This window comes from Microtus pennsylvanicus, chromosome 16, assembly GCF_037038515.1.
Source record: "Microtus pennsylvanicus isolate mMicPen1 chromosome 16, mMicPen1.hap1, whole genome shotgun sequence".
In the NCBI taxonomy this organism is placed as follows: Eukaryota; Metazoa; Chordata; class Mammalia; order Rodentia; family Cricetidae; genus Microtus; species Microtus pennsylvanicus.
The window spans coordinates 17,457,472-17,470,666 of record NC_134594.1 but is presented as its reverse complement, the minus strand read 5'-3'; the positions used below and the strand labels follow the sequence as shown (position 1 = coordinate 17,470,666).

General features: G+C 37.0%; 1 protein-coding gene across 1 annotated transcript in view; it reads left to right on the top strand.

Annotated features, from left to right (window-relative positions):
• Sclt1 (sodium channel and clathrin linker 1) overlaps positions 1-13,195 on the top strand; it is a 108,300-nt gene that overhangs the window by 46,661 nt on the left and 48,444 nt on the right. The window contains exons 10-11 of the mRNA XM_075950797.1: positions 6,284-6,374; positions 10,155-10,246. Coding sequence (XP_075806912.1) covers positions 6,284-6,374; positions 10,155-10,246 — 183 coding nt within the window. The remainder of the gene's footprint in view (positions 1-6,283; positions 6,375-10,154; positions 10,247-13,195) is intronic.

Sequence of the window (13,195 nt, the reverse complement as noted above, 5' to 3'; positions counted from 1 at the left end):
CTTCACTCCTGCAGCATCTCCCCCCAAATGAAAACCCCCCAAAAATTAATTCAAAACAAAAAAATCTCCCTCACTCCTCCGTTTTTTCCACCTCTCCAGCACTTAGTCATTCATCCTAGTGACCTTGGCAGCTGTGGTGTGTCACTGCAATATATCCTTACGTCCATCCACAAACGTTCCTTGCAGTGAGTCATTGAACTGGTTCACGACCTCTGGCTCTGGCACACCATCATCCCTGGAACCTCAACAAAACCCCTCTCAGCCACTCTGCTATTGCCCTGAGAGTCATGGGGATCCTGCAGCTGTCATTCTGCAGTCAGTCCCTTCATGTATAGATGGGGTAGATGTTAGAGTGGACCAACCCACGGCCCAGGAGGTGGGTCAGTCCTGGCCACAGGGACTGCCTCCCCTCAGGCAAGAGGTGGAGCCAGCTCTCCTATGCCCTGGCGAGGGGTGCAGCTGTCTCTCCATGGTGGGGAGTGTCAGCTCTCCTGCTGCAGCATCCTAAGGGGAGCAGGCCCAGTGACGGGCCCAGGCCAGAGCTCAGCTTGGCAAGCAGATTTCAACACGCATAATTCCTATGTCATCCTGTGGTAACGTAGGCTGTGAACATCAACACAGACCCAGAAATGGCCCTTGGCAGCAGCTTGGGCCCAGATGTCTCCATGGCCCCATTGGTAGCGCAGGCTGCCCAGATCAGTATGGCCCTGGTGGCCGCATGGCCCTGAGACTCTAATGTGGTCTCAGATGGCTGACCAGACTCCAGACATCTACACAGCCCTTATTGGTAACAGGAGCTACAGACATCAGCTCAGACCTTTGGCAGCAGCCTGGGGACCCATGGGTCTTTCACCCACCTGGACCAAGTGGCACCAGGCTGGACTTTAAGGACCCAGGCTGGCCTATGGGTATCTTTGAAAGAATATTTTAAGGAAAGCACAACAAAACAAAAGGAGATAAGAATTAAAGCAATTTTAAGTAACTTTATTTAAAATAATTTTAATTAACTGTGGATTTAACTTGGTGTTAAGATATGTGCCTAGCTTGTTCAGTGCCCTACATCTGGTCTCCAAATAATATTTTTCATTAATTTTAGCCACTCATTAAAACATTGATATTATTTTTACATGAGGAATGTGTAATTTTCTAATCAGTATTGACTGAGAATTGGGAGCTAGGTATATAATTCAGTGTTAGGGTTCTTATTTGACACATGCAAAGCCTTGAGTTTACTCCTTTGTATCACTCCCAAAAATTATTGTAGATTTAAATATATAACATGGTTTCCGAACCAGAAAAGGTTCTTATAAATTTATGGGTTATGTGACATGATCCTCCTCAATTGTTTGACCATCTCATCCCTGACTCTTCAGTAGTTTCTATGAGTGGGATACCATTAAGTTTTTCTTAACTCATTGTACTGTAGGCTGTCTCCATCCAAGTGGTCAGAGGGCCGTAAAACACAATGGACTGTAGACGGAGCTTATTGCTCTATCTCCCAACCCTTTTTTTCTGTTTGTAGATAGTGCCATCCAGTTGCTGATTGAGAAGAGCAGGAGGCATCATACTCTGTTATGTTTCCCAGCTCTACGTTTAAAGAGTCTCGCTTTCTTTCCACTGTGTCGGCACTGCCCTCGCTGCCTCTCCCATGTGAGCCACTGCAGAAAGCCCTCTGACTCTCCATTTCCCTCCCCTTTTCTGTCCTTTTCTTAAAATACTCTTTCAAAAGAACTCTTGATGCTGCTGCTTCATGTCAGTGACTGGCCAGAATGACAGTCTTCTGTGGCCTGACCACAGGCCACTCCTCACTTCAGCTTTCTGAACTAGTTTCACTTTTCCAAATAAGCAGATTGTCTAAAATTCCTTCCTTTAACAAATGTCCTCCCAATTTTAAAAGTTCAACTCAAGTGTCCCATAATTTTAGATAACTTTTCCTGAATCTTTTTATTTCTTCCCATTCAAAGCTCAACATGTAGTAGAGTTTGTAGGAATGTTGGTCTGTTATAGTATTAACACTTTATTGTATGTAATTTGTCTATTTTCATCTCGCCAACTTGTAGGGTCTATGAAAGATGATAAGAAAATATTCTGAGTGATTAACTTATCAAGTTAAATAACTAAATTGTCCTTTGTTGAAATGATAAAATAAACTAATCTATTTTTATGGGTTTTCTATTCATGTTCCTTGCTCTAGAATCTTTCAGAGGCACAACTGCTTTCTTAGTGTTTCATTATTCAAAAAATCTTTGTATTCTATGCTATATTCAGCTACTCAGGAATGGATGACTACGTAGTGGTGTGATTTCCAAATGAGCACACCTGATCAATCATTTTGATGTAGTAAACAAAAACATTGTACCATTCGTATCAGAAAACATTCCATTTTCTATTACAGATCCAGCCTTTAAGCTGTATTGCTTATATCTATTTTATTACCAATAATATCAAAACTTCAGTAAGTGACAAAGGTAAATGCTTAGTGCTATCAATATTTAAGTAAAATCCAAGACATTTTAAAACTGATCATGAAATCATTTATAAGTGAATAGTTTTATTGAAGATCATAAGAACTGATGATATAAAATGAAGTTCTTGATCTCATGCTATCACATTGAATGTAATATATAAATTATGTAAATTGAAGTTTATGTATATTCATTGTGTTCATTTCAAGACATTTTTACAAATGCATACTTTTTTCCCAAAAGTATGTGTGCCAGTAACTTTTATATACCACTTATTTTTAAAATGTACTTTTGCCAGGTAATGGTTTTATTTTAACTGAGATAACAGATTTTTCTCAGATGTTTCATGTTTCAATTTGAATAATATTGTGTCTTCTATTATAAAATGCTGTGGGAATCTGGAATTCATGTACCACTAGTTTTGATTCATCGTGTCTCTTGGAATCTCTCCTATGTGAGAAATGGCCTTGAGCAGATGTGCTTAGTCATAGAATTGCCAGACAGCTCCTTATGTGTTGGCAGCTAGCTTCCTGAGCATAGAAAACGAAAACAGGTTCTAGGATGAGGATAGAGCTTGCCTGCCATTTTTCTGTCTCTTCACGATGTTTAACCTTAATGTTATCTAAGGCATGGCTATATTATACGTTTTCTTTAAATTTTATTTTTCTTACACTTTGAAAAACAAAGACTATTCCATTTTACTTGTAGAATACATGCATGGGTCATGAGTAGACCTTGGTAGTAACTAATATTAAGATTTCTTGTTTCAGGAGTTGGACAAAGGGAAAATAAAAATATACAGTGTTATCCATAAGTTCTAAATCTACTAAGAGATGACTGATTATTTAAGAATGATTTACTGATATTTAAAACTGTCTTTGGCAAATATTCTGCAGTTTTGCAGCTATTTTGGTTGTGCTTTGGTCTGGTATGCTGTGTACAAAGCATAGACTGTGTGCTCTGCCCTGCGTTTACATTCTGTTCCTACATCGCCTTAGTCCAGTTAGCTGGTTAGCAAGACCATAGAGTGAAATAGGTTGGAAACATGGTGCAGTTATTTCTTTATAGTTCAAGAAGATGGCAAGGCCAAGATCAAGACGCCAGCAGGTTCGATGTCCATGAGGGCTCTGGTTTACAAATTGCACCTTCTTGTCGCGTCTTCACATGGTGGAAGTGGCTCCACTACCACCTCATCACCTCCCAGAGCATCCCACCTCCTGATACCGTCACCTGAGATTGTCTCAGGGCTGGACTGTCACAGGATTTTAGCATGTAGGTTGTGAGAGCACAGGGACATTCAGACAAGCAGCTGTTTACTGGTGGAGGGTTTTGAAAAGTTGCTAATTGCATGAAGCTTAGTTTCCTCATCTCCAGTGGGTCTAACACTATCTTAGAAGGTCATCCATTCTCCTTTAGCATCCAATCTATCTAGGTAGGGAAGTATCTTCTCATAGCATTTCTATAACTATGCCTTGTATTCGTAATGGTTAGTTCCCTTTTGCAGGGTTCTTTTGAATCTTCCTATGTCAGAACTTGCTGACAATTCTCAGGTTATAGTTTTCCATCCTCTAAAATTACTTTGAAGAATCTGTTTGTTTTACTTACTGTAGAATTTCCTCTTCTATTTTGTATTTGTTTCTGATTTTCTTCTCTGACCTTTGGGGCCACTTCTCAGCTGCCTTTGTCTTCCTGATGTCCTCATCTGACCCACTGAAAATAGATATTTCTTAAATTTCTATTGCTTTTACTCAATTCCTCCTTTCTTAACATCTACTCTACCCAAGTTCATTAATATCAAAAATAATGTTTCCCAAATGCATATATTTTGTGTTGGTCTGCCTGTTGACCTCAAAACTTAAATTACTAGATCAGCTATTTGGGGGTTTTATTGTTTTACCAAGGTCTTGCTCGGTAACCCCAAATTGATCTAGAGCTCATTAGATAATTCAGGTTGGCATCCAATTTGTTGTCTTCCAGTCTCAGCCTCCTGTATGCTGGGACCACCAGCGTACATGAACCACCTTACCTAACTAAACTTTGTATTTTTCTATAGCAGTTACTCTGCTTCTGGGGAGAAAGAATATTTTAGGGAGCAAAGGAGATTGCTCAGTTAGTAAAGTCTTCCTATGCAAGCATGAGAAAATCCTTATAAAACAGACAGATAGGCAGGGTGCTATATTCCAGTGCTGGGAAGATAAAGATGGGGATCCCGAGGCTCACTGACCAGCCAGTCCAGTCTGAGAGGCCCAATACTTCTATAGTAGTAAATTGTGTGTGTGTGTGTGTGTGTGTGTGTGTGTGTGTGTGTGTGTGTGTGTGTGTATGTGTGTGTGTTTTATTAAGGCTTCCACAAATCATTACTCTAGGATTGTCCATACCTGAACAGTGAATGAGTAAAACATGAAGACACAGCGGTGCTTATAGGTGATGTTTTCATCTTCTGCTTTTCACGCATTTATTTGAGTTGCATTCCATCTTCTGTGAGCTCATAGTTCCACAAGGAAGAATCCATGTAGTATTAATTTTAATGCAATGTGATCTTTTAATATGCAAGGAATTATTATTATAAGGATTGCAACTGGGATATTATGTAGACAAAACCAATGAGGACTTGACAAGGAAAAACTTTTAATTTGGTAAATGCTGAAAAATTAGGAAAAGAGGGAGATACTTACGCAATAAAAATGGAAAAATAAAGAGTGTCCTCAGGAAACACACATCTTGTATGTTCTCTGTTAAATCTCAACAGAGTACATGGGAGGAATTTCCAGGAGATGAGACTCTGGGGCTGACTGATAGTGACCGTTTTTTCATATACAGCAGGATAGAATTTTAGTCAAAAATAATGAAAATAAAACTTTCCATTTTGACTGAGAAATCTAGAAATAAATTTTAAGGTAGAATTTTAAGCCTGAAGCTGGGCCTGGTGGCCCCTGCCTGTAATCTCAACACTTGAGGATAGGGAACGGAAGCCGGGGATCATTGTTCAGACCAGCTTCAGGCCTTTAAATCCTGTCTCAGCAAAACACAGGAGGAGTTTGGGGAATCAGTCCTTAGAAGTGATAATGGCGCCAAAGGTTGAGCCATGAAAACAGAGAGGAATATGAACTTGACAATTTAGAAGTTGCCTGATTACTTAAAATCAGATCAAAATAAGGAAAAGATCTATTAATAAGAGAACTTTTGTTCTCACGACAGTTGGTCGGGTGGTTTCATCACTAGTAGTAACAGCACTGGGCTCAGGATGCCAGTGCTGGGCATGCTGAGATCCTCCCAACAGATGTTTGCAGTCTTACATTTAATTAGAGTTTACGGGGCACTTTAATGTACCTTATTTTCACTTGTCCAGTGACCCATGAAACAAATAGAAAAAGCAACATTATAATCTTTCTGAAGGTAAGAAACCAAATTGCTATGAGTATTCAGATTTTACCCAGTTTTGTAATCATTGCTTTCAAGCTTTAAGTTCATTCTCATAGAAGCCAATCGGTAGTATTTTTCTAATTAAATAATTGAAGAAAGAGTAAATATAGTTAAATTCTTACTATACTGAAATTCTCATTTAAAGATGATCAATTTTTTCTTAATTAAGATTGTTTGTACATTAAATGTAATTTGTCCAAATAAAATATTCTTCATTATACCCGTCTATAATTAGCTATATTTTTCCTATTTATTTTTACATGTATTTTATTAGCAATAAGAAAATGATTCCAAATTTACCTTTGGGATCCAGTTTTAGTTACATAAACATTGGTGATGATTTTACGAAATTTTGAACTTTCTAACATAACATATGAATTTTCTTTCTTCTTCAGGCAAGCCAAGTTAGATCTGAGAGTTGCAGTCACGAAAGTGGAAGAGTTAACTAAAGTGACTGAAGGTCTTCAAGAACAGATGCTGAAGAAGGTATAACCTTGGCAACCACTTATTTCCATTGACTGAAGCATAGTATGTTAAAACATCATAGTGTGAACAGATCATTAAAATGCAATTTATGACAAGTTTTGCTTAACTTATCCTATGCAGATGGAAGATAAACATCTAATACCATAGTGTATATTGTTTATTAAAGTTTTTATCGTCTTAACAGGCTGATAAATCATAGAGAACTTTAAGAACAGTATTGAGGAAATGTCAGGTTTTGATTTAGAAGGATATTATTCTTAAAATTCTGATAGTTATTACTGTATGATATCTAAGCCTGATTTCTTAGAAGTTGATTGTAGATTTCCTGAAGTGATAGAGTAGAATGAGAAGCATAAGAGCTCTCTCACAAATAATTTTTTTTCAGGCATGGAAAACATAAAATAGAAACAAAAAAAGTAAGAATTCCTGAATTTTGGATTTCCAGCCTGATGTTTCTTCCATTTGACTTTTCAAAAAATAGCTTTATAGTGGATTAAGCACTCAAAACCAAACGTTAGGCCTGCAAGAGCCATTGGCCATTTTAAAAAGACACACTGACCACAAGAAGACCATGAAAGGAAAAGAAACCATTCCTCTCAGTTCGGATTCTTATTAATCTTTTGCCTGATAGCCAGGTTTCACATACGGACAGTCAAGAGCAGACTGAAGCCTCACTCAGCGAGGTAGAAAGACAGTGATCAAGTACATCCTAGAAATACAATGAGCTTCAGAGAATATCTTATTTGAAGTATCTTATAGAGGACAAACCCCAAAGTTGGAAATTACAAAAAATAAATTTCTAGTATCAAGGAAATCACAGAGAAAGTAAACCCTACCTCTGCCCCATCTGGATTGCCCCTCACATTAGGTTGGGGACACTCCATAGAACCTGCCCATATAAAAACAAAGGTGGAAATCAGCAAGAACTAGTCACAGATACCAACTGCTGTGCACTGTAGAACAAATTTCAGAGATCACATATAAGCAAAGTTGTTTCCCACTTGAATAACACCTCGCTGTAGTCCATAATATCAGTCCTCAATATATTGTTGACCATAGCCAGTTTTCAAGCAAAAATTACTAAACAGGAAAGTATAATCTATGCTTGAAGGGCAAGGATTAGGGGGAGTAAGGCTAGGCCATCAATAAAAGTTTTCTTTCAGTGGACCTGGTTGTTTAATGTAGAAGACAGAGCACTCGGAATTGATTGTTACATTTATGTTTAAGATGGTTTGGACTACAGCTCAGTAGTCATTGGTCTGTTACTTGCCTTGCGTGGGTATAATGATGAATCTTCTCAACATGATGGGATTTAGAATCTCGTGGAAAAAACATTTTGGATATCTGAGGGAATTTCTATATTAGGTTAATAGAGGGGAGCAGACAACATCATCCCATGACTGAATTCCTGTACTGAATAAAGAGGAAAAAGTGAGCTGAGCACGAGAATTTAATTCTTGTACTCCTGACTAATTGTGAAAGATGACCAACTACTCCCTGCTCTTCCCTCTGTGTCGTCCCTGCTGTGAAGGACTCAGATCCCCAAACAGAGGCTAAGACAAACTTTCTTACACTTGTTTTGTCACAGCACCAAGAAAAGTAATAATATAGTGAGCAGTGTCTAGTCAGTCTCCCTGCAGCACTACGGATGGATGGATAGATAGATAGATAGATAGATAGATAGATAGATAGATAGATAGATAGATAGATAGATAGATAGATAGATGATAGATAGACAGGCAGACAGATGAATACATGAATAAAAGCGTAGCGGTACACACCTATGACCCAGCACTTGGGAACCAGAGGCAGGAGTTCAAGATCATCCTTGGCCACATAGTGAGTTGAAGGAACAGCCTGAACTACTATATAAGATCCTGTCTCAAAAAAGAAGTCTGCTTAAGAAATCGTTTTCTTTTTTCCAAATTTTTTTTTAGAGTAAAATAAAGTCTAAATGAAGGAAAAGGTAGAAAATTTTGTTTGTGAGCAAGAAAACAGCTTTAAAATAAAAAGTCTAGAACTTTTATAGTAACTGGAAAAAAGTTCACTGGATAGGCCCAAAAATAGATTTTAAAGGTTAGGATAAGCAAGGAAGTTTAACAGAGAGCATTAGAAATTTATTAGTCTAAGAACCAGGTTCTTAGACTAATTTAAGAGTTTTGTATACTAGTATGAAGTAGTCCAACATAATTGCAATTGGAGTTCCAGAAAAGAGAAAGGCAAAAAACAACATGAAGTTAGAAGAAAACATTAACAAAAATATTAATGACCCCTAAAGAGGATAAACAACAACATCTCAGTCAGGTGTGGTGGCACACGCCTTTAATCCCAGAACTCGGGAGGCAGAGGCAGGCGGATCTCTGTGAGTTCGAGACCAGCCTGGTCTACAAAGCTAGTTCCAGGACAGGCTCCAAAGCCACAGAGAAACCCTGTCTCGAAAAACCAAAAAAATAAAAAAAATAAAATAAAAAACAAAAAATGTCTCTATGGAATCATGATACACACTGATAGACAGTCTTAAAGAAAAGACATTGAAAGCAGGACAGACAGGTGACCTAGACAGAGGAAGGGTGGTAAGAATCATGACTGAGTTTTCCACAAGAAGCTGTGAAGGCAGAAAACATTCCCAATGTATGGAAAATGCTGAAAGAGAGAACAGCGCTCAGTGGGCTCTATAGCCAGTGAAGCTGCGTCTCAAAAATGAAAGCAAGACATTCCAAATAAAGAACAATTCACTCCTGAAGACTTGGATTTCACAACATTCTGAAGGAAGTTTATGTATTGCTCGGTTGGTTCGGTTTCATGGGGTAGGAACTACTGGAACTCAAGCTGTGCTCAGACTGTTCAATCACATGTCTCACTGAGTCTGACCTCCTGATACTCCCATCTGGAAACTCCAAAAGCTGGGATTACAAGCATGAACCTCCATGCCTGCTGCTTTTATTTCTCCCTGAGATGTTTATGAGACCAAAGGAAATAGTACTAAGTAACAACTCAGATATAGGAAATAAACCACAAGTAGTAAGTCCAAAATAGTATGTCTTACTACTGCTCGAAACATTAATTTTAAAAGAATCTGTTAAGCCACGCTTGGTAGATTGCACCTGAAATCTTGATTGCACTTGAGAAACAGAAGCAGGAAAACTGCCCCAAACTGAAGTCCTGCCTGGTTTACACAGTGAGTTCTAGACTAGCAATGCCTAGGAAGACCCTGACTGGGAAAAACTTTTTCAAAGATACTGTTAAAAATAATGAATAAATTAAAATGGTATCATTAAAAGTATTTATTATAAAGCAAGGCAAGCAAGGATGGGCAAGAAGCTTTTCTAGAAAAATGTCTTAAATAAAACCTGTTGATAGTTCAAAGCATCACTCTGTCAGAAAACGCCCTGTGTTACTTTGATAGATCATGGGAAATAATTAAGAGCATATTGTAACAGCAGAGTGGCCACATTTGGAACCTTTGCCTTGTTTGGCCGGAGGTACAATGGAAACACTGAAACATTGGAAGAAATCTGCTTGCAGTAATTCTTTTGATACTGTAATATAGTAGTGATAAAATTTGCTCCCAAACTCTTTCTCTTTGTACTATATGTGTTTACTTAACAAAGTATATATATGTATATATATACATATATATATACATACATCTTTAAACTTACATATTAGAATTCTAGTAACATAACTTTGTAGTCCACTGCGTTCATCATGCTGGAAAGTGGTGCCTGTGTACTACATTGTCAGATGCTTCAAGTAAGCTTCGGGTTCTCTGCTTTCTAGGAGGAAGATGTTATGTCTGCCCAGGGAAAAGAGGAAGCATCAGATAGACGAGTTCAACAGTTACAGTCAAGTATAAAACAGTTAGAGTCAAGGTAATGCTTCTAACTGTGTCTCTATGCTTCATGTATGTGATATATAGTAGAGTTTCAATTTTATTTATTAGAATAGGTATTTTATAAGTGCTAAATCAAAACTATAGCCATGGGCTTAAAATCTGAACATTGTTTTAAAAATTATACTATTATTATACTTTGAACATATGTTCAAAAATCATTTAGATGGCAATAGTGGCTCAAACCATTAATCCTAGCACTCAAAAGATAGAAGCAAGAAGATCTTTGTTAGTTTGAGGATAGCTTTGTGTACATAGTGAATCCTAGAATAACTTCTATGTAGAGAGACTCTCTCAAAAAGAAAAAAAATCATTTATATAATGCTTATAGAGTCTAGACACCCAAGCATTGATTCGTTTCAATTTTGAGAGAACAAACACTTGCACCAAATTTAGACTAATACTTTTTTGAAAAGAAATAAACTCTTGGTTACCAGGACATTCTGTTAGTATGGTTACTAGAGTCACCATCTATAAAACCTGGCTCTGGCAATCACCCACATTAAGAAAAAACAATATAATATTTGGAATAATAAATGGAAAAATGTATATATATACACACATATATACATACATACATACATACATACATTTACACACATGCAGCTTTGTCCAAACCTGGGAGAAATCCTCAGTCTGTCTCTGCCTTACCTAACGGTACCGCAACTTAAGCAAAACATGAAATTAAATCCAGAAGCTAGGAATGTGTAAATTTAACCATGGATGCCTGCAAAAGAAGATAAGCTTTTCCCCTGGTACCAGGGGCTTGGGTTTGTGAGGAGAAATACTTTGACACCCACCTGGTCTCCATTATGACCTCTGTTATAATGCTATAGCACCAAAATCATCGTCATCTTCATTTTCAGTCCTCTTGATGTAAGCTTACAGATTTTAAAGTATTTCCAGTTTTTTTTTTAGAAACAGAAAGCCCTTCTGAAAAATGTTTAAAGTTTCTAAATCATAGTATCTGACAAAATTTGATGATTTACCAAATCCTCCATAATACTGTGTTTTAGCAAATAATACAGTTAAGGTCTAAATAACCAATGAAACAGAAAGCAATGAAAATGTCAATTTTTAACTATTCATTAATGTTCTTAGGCCATAAACCCTACCAGAAAGATTATCTCTAAGAGCTGAATGCTGTAGATTAGTCTTGCTTCTTACGTTAAGTCTGACAGGAAAGCCCTGTAGGCTGCAGATTGATTTTTAACTTTATTGTTCCCCAGAAATCAAGCTGCCAGTACCAATCTTTCCTATATTCTTGGAAATGCTAATCTCCAGTTGCCCTTCTCATCCATTTTCTGGATGAGATCACTGATCTCTCCCTCTGCCCATCATAAAATAGTATTTTTGACAATAGTGTTGTGGCATATTATTTTAAGATGTGTTCCATTCATTTATGCTGTGGAGTATCTGTTTAAGAATGCAAAGATGTGTTGCATTTGTTTAACTCTGTAAAGCTGTGTTACTTTGCCTTACTAATAAAGAGCTGAATGGTTAATAGCAAAGCAGGAGAAAGCATAGCAGGCCTGGCAAGCAGAGAATAAATAGGAAAAATCTGAAAAGAGAGGATTGAGGAGCAAGAAAAAGAAAGGAGGACTCCAGGGGCCAGCCACCCAGCTACACAGCAAACCCACGGAGTAAGAAGTAAAAGGTATATAGGAAAGTAAAAGCCCAGAGGCAAAAGGTAGATGCAGTAATTTATGAAAAGTTGACTAGAAATAAGCCAAGCTAAAGCCGGACTTTTATGAGTATTAATAAGACTCTGTGTGTTTATTTGGAAGCTCAGTGGCAGGCCCCAAAGAGTATAAAAGTTAAAAGTTAAAAAAAAAATCAAAACAACACAATACCATTTGCCTTTTGTGAGGGACCTTTTTTTAATACTTTTGAGACTGTGTCAATAATTATGAGATACCTAGTATCTCAGGCATCAGCCACTAACTTCAAGCTGTTCCTCTTACCATTGTTAACTGCCAAAAGGTTAAATGCCAAACCTTCTTATTGTAGACTATTGAACTATACAAATGCCTATCAAAATGGCCCCCGAGTTCTTTTCCTTAATCCCTTTTCTTTGTGCAAATTGAATAACATAGCTTGAAAATTAGATTGTAAACTTTATTTAAGTTGGAGAACGTATTTTTCCTTTTTAAAACTAAGAAGTAGATTGTAACATGATACCAGTACTAAAATGATGTCTTATTTTAGATGTCAGTTGACTATTTCTTGGGTTAGTCGTATACCCTTACTTTAATATTTAAGCTATTAAATCATGGCTAAAAATTATTTTAGTAAACTGATGATACATGCTCATAATTCTAATATTTCGTATTTATTTCTGTAGCACGTGAGCACATATTTGTGGAGGTCAGAGGTCAGAATCAGCTGTCTTCCTCTGTTGTTCTCTACCTTATTTTTTGAGTCAGAGTCTCACTTAGAACTGTAGCTCCCATATGTGACTAGCCTGACTGACTGACAAACACCAGCTTCCTTTTTTCCTTGCATTCATAGCCCTAAGATCCTGAGACACTGCCATACCTCTCTGTCTTATATAGATACTATGAATAAAACACAGGTCCTCATGGTTATATAGAAAGTCCTTTTACTGACAGAGCTATCTTCCCAGACCCTGGTAGTTCATATTTTTACCATAACACTCCTTCAAAGTTTTTTATTGACCCAAGTTAAAAATGATGTGGTATTGAAATATATATATATATATATATATATATATATATATATATATATATATATGGTCCAATAACTTTAATGATTTTATTTACTTGTAAAATGAGTAATTTTTGTTTAATAAAATTTTATTGTTGGCATATTCATGATAATAAAATTAACAATAATACTTCTGCCCATCCTAACTTTAAAATATACTGTTTATGCTAAGAATTTTGCCATCTAAGATTTAGAATAGCTA